This window comes from Taeniopygia guttata, chromosome 2 (assembly GCF_048771995.1).
Source record: "Taeniopygia guttata chromosome 2, bTaeGut7.mat, whole genome shotgun sequence".
NCBI lineage: Eukaryota > Metazoa > Chordata > Aves > Passeriformes > Estrildidae > Taeniopygia > Taeniopygia guttata.
Genome location: NC_133026.1, coordinates 130766594 through 130790403, shown reverse-complemented (window position 1 = coordinate 130790403; position 23810 = coordinate 130766594). Strand labels below are relative to the sequence as shown.

Here is a 23810-nt window from a genome sequence, read left to right as displayed (position 1 = left end):
GATCCCAGTTGTGAAACACCTAAATCCCTCTGAAATGCTCATATAGGACCCTGAATTCATTCTTTGCACACAGCTTTCGCTGACCCCACCAGAAGCGTGACTTTTTCTTACATGCGGGAGCCAAGGCAGAAAGTAACATCCTGGGAGTGTTTAGTTTCATTCTGGCTACAAGAATCCTTAGATTTCTGCTTCTCAGGGACCTCCTTTGGGACAGTCCTCCCCGAGGGAGCACGGGGCCGGGCCGGGCGCCGCCCGCGCTGTGTTTGCAGCGCCATGGCAACGGCGCGGCGGCCACAGGCCCGGCCGGGCCCGGCGGCCCCGGCGCTGCTCCCGCCGCTCCCGGGATCTCCCCGGGCGGGAGCCGCTCCCGCCGCTCCCCGGGACCTCACCGGGGCAGGTTTCATCTGAGAGTGATCCCACGCCGATCTCACCGGGGCAGGCTCGGCCGGGGCGGCTGCGGGTGCCGGGGCAGGATGCGCTCCAAGCGGCTCACCACCGGTACGTCCCTGGCCTGCGGGGCTGGCTCCGTGTCGCACGGGGCTCGGGCACACGGTGGCGGCCTCAGGCACACAGACGGTGGCACAAAAGAGGAGCATTTGGAACTGACGGGTGTAAACTTGCCCGGCAGAACTCATCACTTTGAAGAAAGAACTTTACTCCCCTCAGAAGGCATCACTAAAGACAGGATATTATCCTAGAATGAATGGGAGTTGATTATTCGGGAACACGATTGTATCTTTTTAATTTTATCACATGATTTGAAATATTTGCTGTCCAAAGCTTTGACAGTCTCATACAAATCTGTATTTTCAAGCTTCTAGTTATCAGTTTTGCAGAGGACAGTTGACATGAAGTGAACTGATAGGTATAAGAAATAATATATTTTTAAAATACTTGATTTATATTTAAATAATTATTGTGATAGTTAATCTTTGTGCGGGTCAACATTACAGCATATTCTTAGTTTATTTCTTCAGACCAAGTTATTTTATTTCGGAATACGCAGGAGGGTTGTCATACCTCACTACTTTTTGTTGTATTGTAGTTGAACCAGATTAACTGTACTTCTTGGATGACATATGATATTTATTATCTTCTTTTCAGAACCTCCGTGTGTAACAGAAGAAATGTTAGTAAGTATGCTTATAAAGCTTGGTCATTATTTTCATCATACAGTTATGGAGCCAAAAAAGAAAAAAAAAAATAATTTTGGAAACCACTGTCTGTTTTCTCATTTCTTTTTTGTAAGTATAGATTACTGAGCAATTTCTTAAAATTTTGTAGATAAAATACTTAGTTTGAAAATAATTAGATAAAAACATAACAGGAAACTATGGAGAATAAAGATGGAAATGAAAGTGTATTAGGATGAAGCCATAGGATGAAGGAAAGCCATTAGGATGAAGGAAACAAACAACTGAAAGATTCAACACGACAGGTTTAACAATCTCCTTACTTTACCTTTTTTGCTTTTTGCTCATAGCTCATTGTAGTATTTCACTGATGTTTTTCTTCTTGTTTGAGAGGTATATATGTTTTTCTGTTACCTCATAAGAAATGACATGTTTACTGCTGCAGCTCAGGTGATGTTTGCCTATTCCCTGCTTTAGATGCCTTTGTAACTTAGTGCCTTTTGGGCACTTACTGTGTATTTTAAAGTATAAATGTGTTGATATTGCTTTTGGGAATCTCTAGGTACTGTTTTATTTATAGTGTTTATTACCATAGACAGAACCAACAAAAGCGCAAGTTTTGGACCAATTTAGAACACCTTAGCCTTCAGTTGCAATTGTAAGGCTTTTTCTAGTCATAATTTAGACTGTGCTGCAGGAGAAATGACATGGAAAGAAATGAAACCAAATGCTTTCTGGCACAAAAATCTAATCTGTAGTATTGTACATGCAACTCCCTAACCTATAATGTGCACATAAGAAAGTGCAACTGACTTCAAACAATAATAAGGCTGTCTGCAAAATCTGTCCAAAAACCAGAGGAAAGTATATAATATGTAGATGCAGTAAGTAATAATGCACACATTAATAAAATCATAAGCATTTTATCTATTAATCAACCACTGTGTTTACATTTCTTGCTGTTTTATGGGGCTACAGAGAATTATGTCCTTGGGAAATTAAAAACATGTTACCTGCATATTCCTAAAGAGCTTATACTTCAGCCAGTAAGAAATTAATTTGTTTTAATAAGTCATATGAAACAATAAAATATTTTCACCATGTGTTATTATATCTAGTCCTATCTCGAGATTCATTCTTGTCAGTGTCAAACCAAACATGAGGCTGACTATAGCTTGTTTCTAATTAATTTTCCTAATTGTGTTAACACTTGCAGAATTGATGTTTCTGGATTTGATTGCCTATTGACATTAGTAAGAGGATTGTCTGTTGATTTCAAAATGGGTTAGACATGTTGGTAAATTCCTCTATTTAAGCAGTGCCCAAACATCTCTAGGTCCATGGCACTGCAGTTGCATTGGACCACGGGCCTGTGATACGAATAAGGCATGAGAGCCTTGCTTTCAGCACTGGCAGCATTTTGTAGGAATGAGCTTGGGCTACCTTGCCTGTGCTGTATTAGTCACCACAGCAACCACTAAGTGCTAAGGAATAAATGCTGGCAGACTAGGGCCAGACAAACACCATCAGGTCTAGTCCTGACTTGTCATGCATGTTATCTCAGGTTTCTTCCTTATCTGAGCACAAGCTATCTGTATTTATGTTAGGCCACTGGGGTATGGATCAAGATACTGCCTGCCTGTACCCTGTGCATAACCTCTCTTTAATGCTATTCCTCATTAGCACAGTTCAGTGCTATCAACTTGAGAAAAAGAGATTTGTGTTGCAACACCTTTGCTGCTATTGGCAAATACATTAAATTTAAGTTCATTCTCCTTGCCTTGCAAGGCTGAAATTATAGAATATTCAGGAAAATGAAACTAGTAAAAAATATTTGTCTTCATTATACTGAAGACACATATCTGAAGACCAGTGGAATAATGTTCTAGTTTTACCCTCTGTTGAATTGAAATGGGGTGGTGGAGATACTGAGTCAGTAAAAGTAAGACTTGCAGCCATACTTTTGGATTTGTCAACAGCAAAAATATTCAACTTCTAGTCCACAGTTTTTGTGTCATGTTAGCAGGATTTAAAATGCAGGCATCAGAAAGTATACAAAAACACCTGCAGATGCAGTCTTCACTTCTGATGAGGACAACAGGAAGCCTTCTAGTTCTGTCAGATTCAAAGTATGGCATACACTGCTTGCTTGCTGAGCGAAAATATAGGTTAGTGTACTCTGTTTTAGTCCCCAAATATCCCCAAGCAGCAGTGTGAGAGCAGAAGGTGGCCCTGGTGAAATATTACATTCTCCTTCTTCCCAAGTGCAAGAGAGAAAGGTACAATTGGGGAATTTCTAGACTGTTAGCTTATGCACATTTTTTCAAAAGTTTCCACACCTAGAAGCTGTTTGGTTGATGGCTTTATCTGTAAATTCATTGGCAAAGGATTCACCTTCATATGTGCATTTTAAATTGCTAGGGACCTTGGCAGTGTGCAATGGCTAGAATGTAACAGTGATGCAATGACTGTATTCTCAAAAATGGGAAATAATATTTTGCAAAATCTTCCATGTCATATCTCATGGAAAAAAATATTGTTTGAAGCAATAGTACATTTAAATATTAGTGCAGATTATTACAAGCTGTGCTTTGTGGTTTTATCTCTCTATAGGAAGAATGCTTAGCCACAGATGATATGCTTGTGGATTTCTTTAATGAATTTTTGAGTCTTCCGGTAAGTACCTTACAGAAATTCCTTGCAAAATACAAGAAACGCCTTACTAAGATTAAGAGTAACTTCATCCATCTTGGAAAATCTTATGTTTTCCCATATATCTGTACTTTAATGGTAGCAACCCTTACTGCTCAGTGCTATTATCAGTAAGAATAGCCCAGTTATCTGGACTTCTGGGGACAGATGTTCTCTTGCTAATTTACAGAATCACAAATAGGTCATGTTGGAAGGGAGCACAGAGGGTCATGTGGTCCAACCTCCCTGCTCATGCAGGGTCATCCCAGAACACATGGCACAGGATTATGTCCAGATGGTTCTTGAATATCTCCAGTGAGGAGGACCCCACCACTCTCTGGGCAGCCTGTTCCATTGCTCAGTCACGCACACAGTAAAGGAGTTCTTCCTTGTGTTCAGGTGGAGTTTCCTGTGCATCACTCTCTGCCCATTACCTTTTGTCCTATTGCTCGGCACCACTGAGCAGAGCCTGGCATCATCCTCCCTTAATTTACTGATAGACATTGATAAGGGCTCCTCTTATTTGTCTCTTCTTGAGGCTGAATGTGCCCAGCTCCTTCAGCTTTTCCTCATAAGAGAGTTGCTCCAGTCCCTTAATCACTTTCATAACCGTCTCCTGGATAGCTCAAGGAGCTCCATGTTTCCCGTGTACTGAAGAGCCCTTGACCTGCTGGCAGTCTTCTTCCTAATGTACACCAGGCGTTCTTGGCCACAGGGCCACACTGCTGGCTCATGGAAAGCTTGTTGTTCACCAAGATCCCTAGGTTGTTTATGTATTTAAACTTACATAATTAATAATTTATGTATTTAAATAACAGTGCACTAAAATAATAGGAATAGGAAATGAAAAAGACATAAATACTTTCTTAAAAGATATCCACTTCTATTACAGTGTCACATCATGACAACATAAATGTTTGTCCTTTTACAGTTTTCTGGCAATGTATTCAGTGATTAATCAACATTTTAGCTTAAGAAACAACTCTTTCTCCTCATGGTTCAGAAGGTTTTGAAGTTGGTACTTCCCTCCTCTTCCTCTCTCATTTGCAGCCAGAAGGATGAAGCCTTACACTGTATTCTGTGTGCTGGTCCAGTTATAGTTAGACCGTCAGTTAGACCTACAGTTAGACCTTGTATTTAACCAGTTCTGCTGTATTTTGCTCCTTTTCCCTATCAACTAGCCTAGCTCTCCACACTCTGTTGAGAGTCACATGTACAGTCCTGCACCTTCAATGTGGCAACCTCATCCACATCTTAGTAGTCTTGGCCCTGATGCCTTACACTCAAATTCCTTGTCAGGTGGCACAGGCCTTTCCACAGGGTCACTTGTGGCTCCCACCTGATGTGCCACAGAGTTGTCCCACAACTCTGTTCCCTTCCTAAGGCACTGCAGTCCAACAGGCTGCACTACAAGAACATATATCCATTATAGCTTGCTTGGTAGGAACCACTGCCAGCACTAGGAGAGAGCAGATATCACTTGATGCTTCTTGGACCTCAAAGGAGCTACAAAGTGGCTTTGTGAAGTCACTAATGAAAAAAGTTCAGTTGTGATTCATAAGTGGAGGATTTGGCTTACTTAATTGAACCAGACATAGCTGTCTAAGACACATCATAGATTTGTGTAAATGTACACAACATGGAAATTGCAGTACTAAGGATGGTAGAATGGGCTCCTCATTCTAATTTTTAATCCTGAAATAGAATCTGGAAGTATTAACTCTATGTCAGAGTATGAGTTTTGTGCACAACATTGATACTGGCTTCTTCCAGGAGCTCAGTCTTTACATGCTTTCACCACACTGCAAGATTCCAAAGAATAGACAAAGCTAGAGAGACACAGATTATACAGAATGTGTGGTAAGAGGGCTGGTGTTTTATTTTCCTCAACACCTCAACTCCACCAATCCCTGCCCCACAGCTGCCTTAGGGTATCTGCTTAAATCCAAGCCTAAGTACTTAGTTTTTAAATCCAGGCCTCCTTCCATGTGCTGGATTGTTCTTAGCACAGGAGTACCATCCCCCATGCCTTTGCTTCTTATTTGGAAATAATGCTTCAAGTTTTCTCCAAATTGCAGAGGATGAAAAGGGTAAGAAGTTCAGCCTTTTTACTCTCTTGATCTCCTTGGACATACACAAATTTCAGGATATCTGTTAGAGGCCAAAATTCTCCTTGGCCTCAGAGGGCTCCTAAGCCCACAGTCCTGGCGCACTCAGCAGCTCTGGACTGCAGCAATTGTCCAGGCACTCCTGACAGCTCTGGAAGCCCACAGAAAATAGTTCACAGTCACTCCTGAGTAAACAATGTTTTATGCTGTTAATCTTGGTAGGTTTCTAAGATGATGCATGGTCTCTCTTCCACATATTTACATATCTTCATGAAAACAGATGCTCTATTAGCTATTTTTAACTGTAATGTTCTCATAATTGGTTTTATTTTTTCTTTGATCTTTTCCTAAAGATTTATCCTCTTCAGGATTAAGTTTTGTTAATGCCTTGAGTTCTGTGGTTTGAATACCCTACATTCCCAATTTCCCCCTCCTTCTCAGAAGGTTTGTACTGAAACAGTGCATTGAAATTTCCATTGCTTTATTCTTGTTGTGCTTATACACTGTTGCCTGGGAACAGTATGACCCAGGTGTGCTAGTAGTTAGGCAACAAGTTAAACTGAAAATATTGTGAGACTTGATACAAGAAATGAAGGGGAGCATATGCTTATTTTAAGGGACTGCTTCTGCACTGATTTATAATGCACCATTAGCATATGGAAAATTGTATCACTGGGGACTTGCTGTAACAGCAGCAGGTTTTTAATGTGGTTTTCTTTTTGCTTTGATTTACAGCGTATCCCTTAAATGATCCGCTTGTTACAATGACATTCAATGTAATCTGACATAAATATCTAGGTACTCCCAAAGAGCTATATACTGTAATAAAGTGTAATTTACAGAAAGTATTTCTGAAATACATAATACAAAAAAACCTCAGGAGGGCACTTGTTGCCAGTAGTACAGTGATTTCACAGTAGCAGAAACCAATTACATGACACACAAATGAGTTACACCTTCCTTAGTAACTAATGTAAAAGGAAAGATTTAAGAGAAACATTGGCCTGGACACATTTCCAGTTCTAGAAGTTTAGGCTAGAATTTGAATCTCTGAGCCATGTATTAAAATCATCCAAGGATATGTTTAGTCAGGAATGAAAATTCAGAAGTCAGAAATTGTCATCTAGCTCAGTGTTGGAGGCAAGCACAGTAATAATAATCAGCTTGTTTCTCCTGCACTCTGCAAGTTGCTTGCTACTTATTCCATCCCAAGTCCATACTGGGTCTTACCTGTCATTTTCCAGTTACCAGTGATCCTGAGGAAGGCACACACCTCCTCTTTGCAACCTCAAGGAGTTGCACTAGAGACAAAAGTGCTACCTGCTGCTTCTATTGATGCACATTCAGGAGATGACAATTTGGTGGTGAGTCCCTGGTTGTTGGTTTCCCTTGCAGCAGAAATCTTCTAAGTGACCATAATTTTATCAACTTTAGATTTCAGGAATATTTCTTTGAAACATTGTTCTCACTGTAAAAGCTCTCCTCCAGGTAGTCTGTGGTCCTGCATTTGATGCAGGTGATGATTCTGGAAACAATTAAAGCCCAAATAACAAAGCTCAGGCCAATTGGTCTTTCTGAAGACCAAATGGTCCTGAAAATCTAGTGCTGTCACAAATAAAACCTAGTGCTGTCACTTTTGCTTGATCTGAGTAACAGATTACAGAAAGAGCAGAAAGCAAAAAAGCAATCCACTCTGCTGCGCAGTTCAGGCCCTTCACAGCTTTGAAGATAACTTTGAATAATTCCATGCATCAAATCATCAATTCAAGGCATCAGTGCATGCTCATTAGTTTCCTCTTGTTTTTTCCAGGTGTGAGGAGGGAGGCTGCAGTTGCCAATACAACCTCCCTTAAAAAGGCTTTGACAGAAGTAAGGCCCTCCGTGAATGTTACATTGAGATTTACCTAGGACTAAAGCTTGCATCATGTCTTTGACATTGAAGGAAGCAAACAAAGCATTCCTGACTACATTCCTTATTAATAGTATGTTTACTCTCAATGTTCTTCACTCCTAATTAGATTGTGATATGTGGTTATGACTTCTATCTTACTCATCAACAGAAGGGAAATCCTGGACTCATTAAAGTCAATGGGAGATTCTGCACTTACCATGTGTCGTGTGAATTTTTCCAGACACTTTATAGAGCTGCTCAAATTCCTTTCTGGTGTGGACTCTCACTGACATTTATTTATTACATACATATACCCTTCTTAAGGAAGTTTTGGCAATGCTCCTGGATGAGATCTCTATTCACTCCCACTCTTAACCTAAGAAGCAGCCAAGCTGTGGTCATTCTGTTTCTCTTGGGATCAAACTACATTATTTGGGTCTGGGATGTGAGCATATTTACACATTTGTTAATTGTATCCAAAGTTTAGTGTATCTGAAAACTGTTAAGACAGAGAAAAGTGAGATTTATATGTCTGATATCCTGGCAACATGGTGATGGATGCTGTTTTGGTTTCTGTTATGGGAGGACTGAGAGAAATTTGTCTTCCCTTCAGTTAAGTGTATAACTTCAGGTTTCAGAATTATGTATTCTGTTTATTTTTCAGCTGAAAACCATATTCAATATGTATTTGACAGCTAAGAAATTTCTTTGCTGTCAAAAAAGTACATGCATTTATTTGTTTATTTAATAGTATTGTTGTACCACAGTCTGAAAACAGCTTTTTGTTATTTGCTCAGAGATTTTTTTCTGAAGCTAAGATTACTACATTGAATTACATTGGTCATACTGGCTTTGGGAGGAGAATTTCCTGTGAGTGAAACAGTTTGCAAAGTCTGTAGACTACTTATTTGTTGGTATTCTCAAGTCCTTGATCTTATTTATTGTGCTACATTGACAATGTATGAATCCCAAGCTTCAAGGCTCCTGCCAAGCCCGATTTATTTTTTCTTAACATCTTGAGGTATAATTTCTCTGCAGATTTCCCTTCCTATCTTCAAAGCACCAAAAATTGGCTCAAGCTAAAGAGAATGGTATACTTCGTCTTTGGTTAGTGTATTTTACTTGTCTGTGAAAAGACAAAAGCACTTGCCAAATGTGGGGTGAGAAAGATATTTCTTAGATTATTATCTTATATTAGATTGGCATGGATAATTTTTCCCCTTTCCTTTACAGTGTAGACTATCATCTACTCCTTAATATAGGTGTCTTCACCAAAGAGATTCCTCATTATTGAAATGATGGAATGTTGGTGGTACCATGAACCTCTCTCATTGTCCTGAAAAGTGTTTCAGGTCCTGGTGCTTTTTTTTTTTTTCTTTGTGACTTGTAATGTGTGAGAGTGGTTAGATTGAGTGTTTTGCCCCAAAGTTCTTCAGATACTGAAAGGAAAATGGGTTGACTGATCATCTCTCCTGTGTGGTAACTGGGAAAATGTTTCCTACAACAAATCAGATTCTGGGGGTGTTTTTTTGTGTGTTCCCATTTGATTTTTCTCATAACATTGTCACTTTTATTTTTGGGGTGGGGGTGGTGAAAGGTTAAGAAGATTAGCAATTATCTCTTCTTTTATTATGCTTATAAAAACATTCTGATTTATCATTCTAAATTTTTTGAGTAAACAAGCTTCTCCAGAAAGGTTTAAATTATTCCAAAATGCTTTTGTATGATAGTTGAAGAGATGCTTTTTTGAGAATTTGGGATTTGTACAGAATTATAGATTACTGTCTGGAAGAGTCTTAGAGGAGGTCTGTAGTGTGGCTTCCTTCTCAAAGCAAAGTCAGTGCTTTCGTACTGACTCCCAGTTGCTTGGCACTTTCTGCAGTTGATCTTGAAAACCTCCAACAGCAGATTCCACTCTGGACAGCCTATTCCAGTGCTAATCATCCCAAAATCACCTGTTTTCTTATAATCCAGTTGAGACCTCTATTGTTTCAGTGTGTGACAAGTGATCTCTTGTCCTCCCAACATACACCTCCATAAAAAGCCCGCCTTTATCTGTTCATTAATCTCCTTGTAAATACACTAAAGCTGCTGCTAGTCCTCCTGGAGCTTCTCCCTCAGGGGTGAGTGCTCCAGCCTCTAACTCTCTCAATGGTCTTCTGATGGACTTGATCAAATATGTGAATATCCTTCTTGTACAGGGGACCCAAAATTGGATGCAGTATTCCAGATGCATCCTTACTGGTGTCAAGTCTACTGGCTATTCTCTGACTGAGAGAAGAAGTATGCATGCCTTTTGATGTCCCTGGGGATGAGTGACTACATGCAAACCCCAAAAGTCTGAACTAGAACCCCCTTTTTTAGTCAAATATGTAGTGTATGAAGTTTAAATCTTCCAATCTGGTCAGTGTATGTTCTTTTGTTCTATTAGTATATTTATCTTATAAATGATTGGTAGTCAGACCGCAAAACAACAATACACTTTACATTTCAAAAATTGTCACTAGCATCCATTTCACTACATTAAAATTGCCATAGTTTTCTGTTCAGCTAAACAGAATGTGTATCAAAACCCCCTAGATCTAGAGTAACTTACAAATTATTAAATAAAAGTAGATATATGTGCTAAACTAATACTGTATTTGCTTAGTTTTCAATTTGAAAAATATGAAACTAAAGCAATCTCATCATATCTAATCACAAAGCCCTTTATTATGACATTTGCATTTTGTTTGCTTTTTTCCCCATAAGCAAGAGCATTTAAAATCCTAAGAGATTTAAGTACTTTGATTTTTAGTGTACTTTCTTCAGTTTCTTTTTTTAAAACATGAAGGAATGTAAAAGGAAGAAAACATTTAGAGGCTATTAAGGTTGCACAGTCACTTAAAGCTGGTAGCCGCACAAATTAGGTTTGAAAGTAAATGAAGTGTGCACATAGCAAACTGGGAGGAGGTCTGCATGTAGGGAAATCTACTACACATGAAAGGTTTGTTAGATGTTGTTTGGTACATCTGGAAAAAAACCCACTAAAAACTGCAGAGTACCCTGGAGAAAATTATTGCCAAAAGAGGCAAAGGTGTCAGAGAACAAAAGCCAATCCATGATTTCAGCTGAAGTTAGGTAACTGAACAGACTCATGCAATTCAATGCATGGCCCTGAGCAGTGATGTCTGATGTCATAGGCACTAATCGTACACTTAATGCTCTCACATGCTGTGTGATTTGCCAGGCTGAGCCTCTACAGTGAGACATTATGGGATAAGTAGGGAATGCTGAAAAAACATGTTGCAGCCACATGGTCCAATTCTGGGCATTGTTCTACAAGACACTGATCAACAAGGGGGCTTCAAACAGAAGCAACAAAATAGATGACACTAATATCATTACTTTGGGTTTATACAGGTGTGAAGAAGAATCAAATTGTTCTGTAGTATATTTCTATGTTATATGTAGCATGTATTTAACATATTTAGAATGTATATGAGTTATGTCTGTGTGCATATATGTGATATATGAAAAAGTTCAAAGCAGTTAAAAATACAGTACTTGAACAAATAAAATATTCTTATTAAATGCAGGAGAACGACAACTGTGCAAACACCAGGTGGGATCCTGTCTGGAACAAAACCAAAATAAGTTTTGGTCCTGGGTTTAGGTGTGGCCATAGTTTTCTGAGTACCTAAATACAACATGCCTCGTCGTCTGAGTGCAGAGATGCTTATATACCCTATATAATATAGAGTATATAATGCACATAAGTTCTATATAATCCCCTGTTCATAACTGTCATGGGTATCCTCTATGACTTCTGTAAAATCCATCCATAGTTTTCTCTTCATTTCAAGTGAGAGAATTTTAAAGATAGTCTTTTAGGGAAATACCTGATAGCAGAGCTTAAAATATGAAAGATGGCTCTGTTTTACTGTGTACACTTGCAGTATGGTTTTGTGAGTTTACAAAAGTCACATTTGCATGGCCAAAATTGGAGTTTAGTCCATCTCATCTATTATACAGTATTTGACTGAACTAGTGATGTATAATAAAATTTGCTACAGGACAAAGGTTTTCGTAGTTGTTTGACCTACAGTAACAGTATGGGAACAAACCTTTCCCACATATGAATATCTTCAGATTCATTCTCCTCAATCACAATAAATCTCACATTTAAAAGGTCAGTTTCATTGCTAATATTTTCATGCCTTGATTGTTGATAATAACAAATGGGAGAATAATACTGTAGATCTGATCCTATAGGTGAGTACTTCTCTGTAAGACAGTCACTAAAGTCCCAGTTAATTATATATGCTAGATTTCAATGTACTGCATCAGTTATTTACATGTGAAAAAGAATGGTCTGTGATCTAAAATTAATTAAATTCTTGATAATTAAGTATTGCTGAGATAAAAAAGTAGGAATGCTTTGGAAAGCTATACAGCAAAAACAAGAATGCAGAAAAATTACTATTTCAGGCCCCAAGACAAAGAAGCCTCATAATGCAATTTTCTGTCCTGTAGGATGCCTCTCTATGATAAAAAGTAATTTCTTAAATGACAGTTGCCTTATTACAGTACCATAAACTTTCCTAACTTCTTTTGTAGACCTTTGCCCAGCCAGTGAAGTTTAACTCTGATGTTGGAGCTTTTGAAGTAGTTAATTATGCCCCACGATGCCTGGAAAGCCAGACGAAAAAAATTCTACATGATCAAAAACCTCTAAGCCCCATTTATGATGTTCTAAGCAAAGAAAAGAATGATGGGCAGTTCTCCAAAATGTACAGTGCTTCTTCAACCTTCAGTATTGATCCAAATTACAACACTATGGTAAGCATCTTATACCCTGAGTTTATATTTAGATCTTACTGTAGAGATACTGGCAATAGTTATTGTTGTGTTTGGCTTGGTAGCTTGGGAAAAATGTTAATTTATGTTAGGAAAATAGAGTGATGGGCCAAATTATGCCCTGTAATGCACATGTGTCTAGCAGACAAGTGAATGGAATTACAGATGCACATCCTGTAGCCCAGAATTTTGAAGATTCTGTAGGGCAGGGTTCAGCTGTGTGGTCTGAATACTTTTTAATATTAAAAGAAAAAATATTATGACAACAGTTACTTTACTAGTGATCCCTGGAATGTGCAAATTGACTGAAACTAATGCAGCTCAGTCTTTCCTTATTAATTAATTTCCTTGTGTGGCTATGAGCTCATCTGTGGTCTGGCAACACATAAGACTCTCTTCCATTAATTCCTAAAGGATTTACATGGTTAGCATCAATTGAAATGGCCAGAAAAAATAATCTTTGGCAAGAAAAGAGCTAAATTAATGGAAAGATGGATTGAAATTTAGAAAAAAAAAAAACAAAACCTGGCTTCAGGCTTGCTTAGACAATATCAGTTTTGGTATTCTTAACTGCCTACTTCCAGGGCCATCTTCAGCACCAAATCAGGCAGGTTAAAATCAGCAGCTGAAGCATCTTACACAGCTGGTACAATACCAGTCGGTGTAATTGGATGTGGGATTTTACCTTTTAAACAACAGGTTTCAAGAACAAAAAAAGTATTTCACTGGGATGCTTGGTTTATTCCTTTCTTTCTTATTTTGCATGGATGTGACTGATGTGTCTTCAATTCATTTTATTCAAGGCCAGTCTAAAGTCTTGCACCATTTTTTGCAGTGCCTGCTCAAAATTATGTCATGGCTGGAAAGCTGAGAGCAGAGCAGGGAGTTGTGACAGACCAGCTTTTCCCAGTATAAGATTAATGATTTTCAGAAAAGAAAACAGTGTTGAGAGGTCAAAAGGCAATGATGTTTGACAAAATGATACTAATGTCATATTGCAATTATCTGCATTTAAACTGGACAAATAATACAAAAGGACAAGGCTCACAGACATCCCTACCATGTTAAATAATAATTTTCACAATTCCTTTGCTTGAGAGCACAAAAGCAGAACTGTTATTGATTTCTTATTTGCTCTCAGTATTAAACTGAGGAAATGATGTGTGTTTGTACAAGTGTGGCTTACATTGCTCTCTGGGCTAACCTCCCATTACCACCACTGTAGATGGCCTTTCTTGAGCAATTCAAAGCCATTTCACTATTATCTTCTTCTTTCATGTGGTCTGGAGAAACAGGGCTTCAGTATTATTTAAGATTCTATTTCTTTCCCTGGGACAGTTTCCATAGATAGGAAGCATTATAGCCTTTTGAAGAACAATATGCCTCAGTACCTTTCTTCTTTTGGGGCAAAAGGGTGGTATTTCTTATTTTTGATTCCTCCTTTACTTGATGGGTAACATAGATGCCTCATCCAGTTCAGCTTGGCATCTCAAGTCTGAGCTGGAACAAAATGGCCTGTTAAACAGCTTGCCCCAAATGGTTACTGCAACTACACAAGGTGAAAGGAGTCAGCTCCATTCATTGCGCTACAGTGACTGCACCAGGAGAAGCTACCCCAGATCAACTCGATCAAGTAGTTCTGCTCAAATCAAGTAGGATTTGATCCTTCAGTTGTCAGGTGATGCTGTCTGCTTTGCTTTGGCTGCCTTCACATGAACTAAAGACATTGACAGTTGTTTTTACATGTTACATTGATTACAAAAAGTCACCTTGAGTGATCATCGCTGGCAGCTTACTTGTGAAAAGGACTTATGACTGGAAAATCCTAGTAGGCCTTTCAGGCTATGGCCTGAATTTAAACACATCTTGGCTAAGAAATACATGCAGTGGTGTTTTTCCTTTATTTTCCTTTATTTTACTTCTCTCTCAGAGTGTTACAAATTTACAGATGACCAAAAGTTCTCTTCATGTGTGTTTGCACGTTTGCAAATCATTGATATGGAAGTAAATATCTTCTAATCCATAGTCAATATCCATGATGTGAAATACATTGATAAAAAAATCTGTGTACATATGTACAATTGATCACAACTATGGAAAGAAACTGGCTGGTATCCCACATACCTTACTCCAGAGAAACCCCAGTTCAGCAAAGCACTTAAGTATGTTTTTAACTTTAATCAAGGGAAGTTAAACACGTGCTTAAACTTAAACATGTGCTAAAAGCTTTGCTGGATTGGGTCCTAGCAAGGTCTAAGTCTGATTGGGTGAGAAGACTAACCAAGGTAACAAACCCCATCAGATTAAATGTAGCATCTTTCTCTGGGGATGGGGAAAGAATAAAAATTTTTTCCTTTTGATATGACATATAATTTTGTGTACCAGCCATGTACAGACGTGAGCATGTTATGAATCATTCAGATAAAAAACTGGGCTGTAAGTCAGTAAATGCATAAATATTAAATGCCAAAATAAAGAAACTATCTTCTGTATTTCAAAAAACCTTGTCAATTGCCAAGAAGAAGCATACACTGTGTGGTTGGGAGTAATTAGTCTCCATCTCCACAAATTACATTGTATGAGCCACTGCCAACATAAGCTTTCCATATTTTGAAATATTTTCTTCTCTCTAAATGAAACCACCCACTTTCTGAGTAATTCAGACTTTTTTAATCCCCTACAGATATGTATGAGGCAGAAATAACCCTTGCCCTGAACGGAATATTAGCTCACGGAAAGAAAATTCAAGCTGTGATCTACATAAATTGATTACCTGATATAACAAGTAGTATCCGTCCTTGCCCAAACTTCACTTGTTTTTGTGGACAAGGGTAGTTACTGCATTCTTCAAAATAATTAGTCTCACTTCAGCAAAAGGAAAAATGCACCTCAGATGAATAAAATAGATCATCCCCTAAGAGTGGAAAAAGCACACTATTAAAAAAAATACTAGGAAGGGCTGTATGGAATTTCTAAGGGAAGTAAGTATGGATCATTGTGGCCATAGTCAGAGAACTTTCTCTTATTTCATTGGAACTAGCTGTCTCTGTGTAACTTGCTGCTCAACATTTCCCTTTCAACCCCCAAACTACTCCTTGGAAGCACTTCTCTTTCTGCTTCAATGAGGCACTGAGGCTTAGACTGTCTGAGCAGAAATTTCTTGTGGCCCCAGGTCATTACACACGTGGGTTTCCACTATGAGTATTACTGTGTACAGTGGAGTTATGCAGTGATCCAACATAAATGCATGAGAGGTGGTAACTAATTGGATTTCGATTTGTTTGATTTTGGTTTGAATATCCACAGTTTTCCCATTCTGAAAATACAACTTAATTTAAGGTTCCTTACTCTTCAAATTCTTGAGGAAAAATAATAGCTATTATTTATAAAATGTGAAGTCAGAAAGTAGCAGTTTCCTATTGCAGAAAATTTTTGTGCATCTAATTCACATTTGAAATAGTACAGTAAAAGAATGATTCATACACACATTATTTCTGAAGAAAAAACCATTCATTATTTGTTACAAAAGTCAAACTATTAATAGGTGAAATCAGGTTTCGACCTTTTCAGCTTTTAATAGAAAAGTAATTTTTCCAGCATAAAGATGATGTTCACTCTGTATTTATTTTCCTGAGCCAATGCTTCCGTAGAAGGGTAGAGAATCAGTTATGTGGCAAATAAGTCAATAATACTGCAAAAATTTGGCATTTCTTTTTTAATAGCAACTCGATCAAGAACAAGCAATTGAGTGGATTAAGAAAGAAAGACTTCCAGCATTTCTAGAAAGTGACTGTTACTTTGAATACAGGTATTGCAATCCTTTATGCTGTCTTTCAGTTATAAATTTGTATATTTTCCTCTTTTGTTTAATTCATCTTGGTAGTATTCTTAAACTGGTTTTGCCCTCCACTTGTCCTGTTTTCTTTATTGTAATATTTTAGTGACCTGGATAAAGTTAGTGACTGTTTTCACTCACCATGCTGTAATTTTCCTTGACCATGAATTACATTCTATACTACACCAATACAAAGAGAGTAAGAATGGGATTTACTGATTTCCAAATCTCTGTTCCTCAGAGACATCATGGTAGCAATGAATCTTTTGCTAATCAATATGTAAGCCATATAAGTAGAAGTTACAAGTCTATGAAATTAATTTGGAAAAAAATAGCAGTTTTAATTATTAATTTTGTGTCTTTGGGGCCTCTGTCAGACTAGCAAAGTTCTCTATGGGATGCCATGGCATAGCTGGATGATTTGCTGTTACAAACTTGCAGTATTTTTCCAGATGCCCATTCATCAGATGTTCAGGAGATCTAGTGTGCATTTTTTGAAGGACCTACTTCTGTATCCCTTAAGGCTGTGTCTAGATGCAGATGATTGTAGCATGTTTTAGGGATCCAAAAGGAGAGGCAGCCTGGAAGTATGGTTCACAAAACTCACATTTGCTGATTGTAATGGCAGAGTGGTTACTGGGGTATAGATTTCTACAGTTCAACATTTTAAAACGTTTTTTATTTTCAATAACCTGGAGACTGTACTTAAGTTCAAGGGGGAGAAGTGTGCAAAGAACATGCAAACTGTGAGAGTGCTGAATTATACCTTTGTTAACAGCCTGCTTTACCCATATCTGGGCCTCATGAAACAATAACTTTGATCTTCCGCTATAGCAAACTGTTTGATCAATAAGAGTTACCAAGAGAATTGCATAAAACCATCTTTAAGGATGTATCTAATTTCAACTGACATCAGTAGTTCAATCTGCTTTCCTAAATCAGAATCAAGATAAGTTCAGATGCAAAAAGGGAAACTTGTGTTTAAAGGTGAAGACACCCTAACCCTAGAAATAAATCCTATTTGATCTCCAATAGTGGGCACAAATAAAACAGACCATTCACTTGGTTGTAGGCTCAAGTGTAGGCTTCATCTTCCCTTCACATATGACTTGGTTGGCTTTGTACTTCTTTCTAACTTAACTAAGTTCTGCCCAGTTCCTGGGGCCAGAGCATTCTCACTGTTGTCGTGTGGGTCTATGATTGCATTTCCTGAACACTGTGAGATTCACACCAACACAAAGTAGCACTGGAGAACTGTTCAGTACTATGGAATCCCCATAGAGCAGCCAGCTGAACACAAGAGTGCCAGCTATCTTGTAATCAGCTGCAAGTTCCATCAGTGTTGTGGCATTCCTGCTGGAAGATTGCTTCTGTTAGGAACCAGAGGTGTAGTATCTGCTAGTGATACAGGACTTCTGCAATCTGGGAGAACAGTTCAATTTTAGTGAACAAAATGTTCAAGGGAATCTTGGCAGGGCTTGGAACTGCAGAGATACATGCAAAATCGTCCTGAAAGAAGACATTTTTTACTGGTAAAGCTTGGTAATGCAAGCAGGGCACTATGTGTGTGCTGGTGAGCTGTGCAGTGGCACTACTGGCATTTACAGATGTGACAGTAAGTGAAGGCTGAAATTATACCTAGCTGGACTCAGTGGGTCCCTTCCAAATAATTCCATTGTTCTATGAAAAAAGTAGATAATTAAGTTCTCTGTAGCCAATTTTTTTAGAGAGATGATTTTTTTAAATTGCCGGTTTTGTGGGGAAATCAACTGTTTCTCTGAATAAAAGCTAAAATTAATTATTTTCTTGTCTTAACATTTAATTTCAGATTAGCTAAATTGATATCACAGGTAGAATGGAGCAAGACTGGCATTAATTTCATTATAGATAATGACTACTCTCCCTGGATAAGGAAACAAAGGCCAAGTTCTCCCCATCCTGAGGAGGATGACTCTTCACTGACTTCATTGACTATGAAGGAGTTCTATGTATCACTTGGCGAGGTAAAATAAACATATTTAGTGGGTGTAGCATCAAGATAGATTGAATGAATTGGATAGAATTATTGTAACTGGGGTCACAACCTCATGGGACAACTGACTCTTGAATAACCTAGTCTAGTGCCAGGGGGTTGGAAACAGATGATCTTTAAGGTCCCTTTTAACCTAAACCATTTTCTCTGATTCTCTAGATAGCTTTTATATTCAAAGTTTTTTGTACTATAGAGGAAGGTCGATGAATTGTAATATGTAGTAGAATGCAGTGATCCCTGACAGGGGAAGAATGATGTCTGAACTCCAATGATTTCAGAAGGCTAATTAATTATTTTATTATACTATATTACACTATACATTTATTACACTATATTACTCTAACAAGAACTATCATTAACTACCTAACTAGAAAACCCATGACTCCTGAGAGTCCTGACACACACATGGATCCAATTGGTCAATGAATCCAAAACACCATCACCGGAATCCAGTCAAGCAATCACCTTGGGTAAACAATCTCCATACCTCATTCCACATGGGCACAAACAGGGGAGCAGTGAATGAGATAAAAATTGTTTTGATTCTCTTTTCTCTGCTTCTCTCACAGCTTCTCGCAGGAGAAATACTGAGAAAGCTAAGTCTCTCTCTGTTCAGAGGGTATCTGAATACCACAGTAATATAACTTAAACAGAAGCTCAACTCATATGAGTATGCTCAGCTACTGTCACACAACTCTCTGCCTTGGGAACTATCCATACAGAAATCTACACAAACAGACTGCACAGAATTCCTGTGGACAGTAAGCTGTTGTTCTCAGAAATACTACAATAAACAGAGAAATTTTAATTGTTCTATGAAACTTCTTTTCCTAGGCTACAGTTTCCCAGGTAAAGGATTGGTTTACCTTGGCAAAACAAGGTGATTCTGTGAAAACTACAGATTCATATACACATCCTGTAGTTTCTAGTAAAATTCAAGATACTCAGCATTTGCCTGGGCAGCATAAAAGAGATGAATCATTACCTGGAAAAGATCCCCTTCTGGGTAAGTAACAAGGGTTACTTAACCCTGTGGTTAAATAACAAGGGTTAACAGAGGTTACATAACCCTGTGGTTTGTAACACAGCTCAGACTAGCTCGAAAGGAAAGGCCTTCTAAGGAATTGTTGCTAACTCCACTTGTTACCTTCTGAGTATCACATGGCATCTGGGGCTTCATACAGGCATTTGTTTCTTTCCATAGCTATATTATGTGAAAGTTTGAGCTAGTTGCCAAGTAATTTTGTAATAGTAGTAGTTTCTTTTCTTACACTTTTTTGTCTCACAGAAATTGGTAAGTTTCAGTTGAGTTGTTCTGAGTCTTTTTGAGAGAGAGGTATTAATGTCTTGTCTGGACTCTTTGGGTATTTGATAGCATATTATGTATTTCAGCCATGTTCTTACGGTATTTATATTGGGCACTTAAAGGTCTTTTGGCTGCCAATTTTTATGAATCTTGTAAGATGTGATCATTTGGATCCTGTCTATTTTCAAATTTATTTGAAATTGTTTGGCAAGTTCCAGAGTTTCTGGGGGAGAACATACAGGTGCACATATGGACATATACCTCATTGCACAGCCTTGCTTCTGCTTTTTATACAGTAGCAAGGAAGAGAAGCCTCGGCTTGTATGTTAGGAACTTGCTCTCTCTCCATTCTCAGAGATGTATCTCTCTCCCTAATTATCTCAGGTCCTGAGAAATTATTCTCTATGTTTAATTTCACAGCCCTGTGTTAAGAGGCTGTGATTTTTCATTGCCAAGTCAAAACAAGTAAAATAGGTTAGAATTAAGAAAAAATATTTTAAATCATAGTGATTTTTATGTTAATATCAACACATTTTGCCACATATAGTTAGGAAATTATGTAATTGCAGAACAGGAAATCTCTGCCACATTCCTAATCCAAGTGTCTGTCTGTGACAGCGGCCAGCACTGGTTAGATGTGGTTTATTTTCAGAGGAAGTTGAAAGGAATGAAAAGGTAGACAAAGAAGCAGGTTACCTGTCTAAGGAATGTCACAAAGTTTCCTTTCACCTTCAGGGACAGCATCTGCAAAAGCCGATGTTACCAGTGAGAGATCTAGAAAGGCTGAGGAGGGCTGCTCTGTGGCCATTGCTGAAGCTCCTTCCCACACACATTCAAGAGTTTATCTAGACCCAAAATGGCACAGTGCAGTAGAAGAAGAAGATGAACAGGGAAGCACGACTTTTCAGACAGCAGAAGAATTCACATCAGCATCCTCTCAAATTTCAATGAAGGAACCCATTTCAGAGCTGACCCTCCAGCCAGCTGCTGACATTGAAAGTAATGTGAAGTTCCACAAAACAGCCTGAAGTGTTTATACACAGGTTAGCAAATAATGAATTGCTCATGGTACTGCAATCACTCTTTAACCAAAGTTCTTCTCCACTTACAGCCTTGGGCTCCAAGGAAGGTGTCAGAAAACAAGGAAGCTTAAGTCCCAGTTCTGAAAGTGTTGGGCCAGACAGCAGGGCTGCCTGGTGTATTAGTCACGGGACGTACGACACTGGCAACAGACATGAGTTTGAAAGATTCAAGAAGTTCATTAAAGGAACACTTGGGGAGAGGTACTGGTGGCTCTGGATGGATATTGAAAGACTAAAGTCTCTTAAGAACACTACAAGGCAACAAAGGTACTTCCCATTATTTGACAGTTACTCCCATTGTTTTAATACTTGTAACCTGGATATATCAATGCAGGTTTTGAGATTTCAGAGTAAATTGTAATGTCTGAATAAACAGACAATTAAATGTGTGTCCTGACAAGGTTTTGAATGACTCTGCTGAAGCTGATAAAACTCTTTTTGCTGAGTTATGTTTGCAAGGCTTACATGAAGTCAGAATCATATTATTAAGGCTGTGTTAGAAAGAGATTTGGAAAACAGATAACAACAGGGAAAAACTAAAGAATAGAAGAAATTAAATTCACAAGTAGTACATCAGTATGACAAACTCCTTTAATGAAAGATCCTGTGGGATTCAGATAGTCTATTCTACAGCACTATACATTTTGTCTTATACAGAACCTGTCTCTAATTTGTGGAAAAAATATTTTGGCTTCTGCCACTTGCAATTAAAAACATGTTGCATGGCAGCAGTTTAAGCAATAGGATAAGCTGTTAAGCAAGAGGATAAAACAGTCAGTTCTGTACAGCATTTGATACATGCTTATGTGACTATTTTTGTTGACTGCAGGCAACTCAGTAAGATGAAAAAACTGTACCTGCTGAGCAGTGGAGACTATTTCCTCAGTTCAGAAGTCTTGCTCAGACTTGAGCTACTGCATGGAGATCAGTGGAATATAATGCATTTAAGACAGATTCAGCCTGAAGTAGTGAAACCACTTCTTCTTTACTGGTATGAAAATATGGATGTGAAATAAAATTCTATTGTTTAATAAACATCCGTTTTCTTTAATAAACCTATTATTTAATGTCACTTATCCCATTGCAATTATTAGAAGCAATGTCACTGTAAGTACTAGCATACTAATTTTTGGCTGAGTCTAAACTACAATCTGCTGAGAAGCCTGGTAGATCTGCCTTAATAAGCCCTTGTCATTTTTCTACCAGAGAATCTGAGCTGCTTTGTGGATCTCTGCCTTGAGTAAAGTTCAATTAAAGTTTAGTCTGCAGGACAGGGAAGGCCCTCCAGGCACAGGAGATTAATTCTGTCCTAACCTGTTCCCCATACTACCCTTCCCAAGTTCTGAGGATGCTCTGTGCACATGCCTTCATGGGATTTAAGCCTGAGACTTTACTGTTCAATGCCTGTCATACAAAATGGCTTTTACATATTAACAGCTTAAGTGAGGATATAAATTCTAACCTATTTCCAAAATATGGGCTAAATTTTTGAAGGTGTTCTTTCCTCCCCAAGGGCGTTAATCAAATTCCAGGCATAAACCTGGAATTGTGGATCCTCACATGACTTGTGGTCTCTGTCCTGGCCTCCAATCCTTTCCTATGCTTTGCTGTGGGATGGATGGGGCATATCTTCCTGCAGACTGATAGAAGGGCAACTGTTTGTAATGGTGCAGAATTTGCAACCTAAATTTACTTATGTGTAGTTTGGTTTTAGATTTGGAAGCATGCAGTATCTAAACATACCTTTGACACTAACTGATTTTTAATCCTAGGTGCATATAGCACCATATCTTGGTACAGTAAACAACATCACTGGGAAAAAAATGAAGCTAAATAGCCCGGTGTTTCATTACTTTGGAAAGTTCTACTTATTAGCTGTTTTCTCCCTAGGGGTCCCAGATTTTGTGTCGCTCATTCAACAGCAATAGATTCTGCCAGTGCAAAACTGAAGTTCTGGCACACATGTCAAGAGAGACCAAGAGTGGACATTGATCCTTTCCCACAAATAGTATCATTGTTGCCATTGACCCAAAAGTCTGACATACCACCTTCCCTTCTTCAGGTAAGTAGGATCACAACATTGGAAAACAAAGCTTTTTCCTGTCAAAAATAATGACAAAACTCCTTGAATTCAATGGAACGAGAACAAGGTCTTTTAGGAAACATTTAGCAAGCTGGTATATTGAAGATGGTTACATATAAAAATGCAATATAATTTCATAATACTTTATACAAAAAGGTGCTATAAACTGAGTCAAATTATCTTCTCAGTTACACTTTGGCTGTTTCCTAAGCTAATATTTTAGCTGGTAGTTCTCAGAACTGCAAAATGAAGTCTCTAGCAATGCAGCTTCACCACTCAGCCTTGTCTTAATCCAGAATAATTCTTACAACGTCACTGTGGTTAACCTGGATCTGTTCCTCATGTCTGTAACAAAGGCAGAGTTCTGCTTATTTTCTATCACTACAGCCCTTCAATCAGCTACACATTTTTTTTTGCTTTCTACAGAGGGCTGTGAGCAACTCAACAGACCTTTACAGACCTTTTCACAGTTTGTAGCTTTCAGGTGGCCAGTTCAGTTTTGTCTCTTTTCTTCCTTGAAAGCCTGAGTGTGAGAAGTAACTGCAATAAAACCGACAGGTTTTCATCAATACAGTGTTAAGCCTCAGGATACATGGGACTTGGAGAATGTGGATTGAAACTGTGGATCCAGTATCAAGAGCTGTATAGGCTGTGCCACAGATTTGTCAGCACACACCTCTGTTACTTTAGGTTGGATAGTTTGGAGCTACAGTCACTTCCTTTGAAATCTGATTTGTGGAGATAATGGATGAAAACAGTGGGACAGATTTCCTATTTAGAATAAACTGGATTCAGAAGCCATGTTCCTGT

General features: G+C 38.4%; 1 protein-coding gene across 9 annotated transcripts in view; it reads left to right on the top strand.

The window, feature by feature from the left end:
- The first annotated feature begins 243 nt into the window (after positions 1-243).
- The window catches only part of RGS22 (regulator of G protein signaling 22), a 63391-nt gene continuing 39824 nt past the window's right edge, over positions 244-23810 (top strand). For 4 of the 9 annotated variants that reach the window (XM_030266487.4, XM_030266484.4, XM_030266485.4 and 1 more), the window contains exons 1-11: positions 246-498; positions 1105-1133; positions 3747-3809; positions 12423-12644; positions 16385-16470; positions 18326-18500; positions 19364-19535; positions 20571-20834; positions 20947-21184; positions 21747-21908; positions 22808-22979. In XM_030266487.4, the coding sequence (XP_030122347.4) occupies positions 474-498; positions 1105-1133; positions 3747-3809; positions 12423-12644; positions 16385-16470; positions 18326-18500; positions 19364-19535; positions 20571-20834; positions 20947-21184; positions 21747-21908; positions 22808-22979 (1608 nt within the window). In that variant the 5' untranslated portion in view covers positions 246-473. Of the gene's footprint in view, positions 499-1104; positions 1134-3746; positions 3810-7176; positions 7297-7742; positions 7915-12422; positions 12645-16384; positions 16471-18325; positions 18501-19363; positions 19536-20570; positions 20835-20946; positions 21185-21746; positions 21909-22807; positions 22980-23810 lie in introns of those variants that run through there. The other 5 variants (XM_072924856.1, XM_072924855.1, XM_072924854.1 and 2 more) reach the window with 4 other exon arrangements.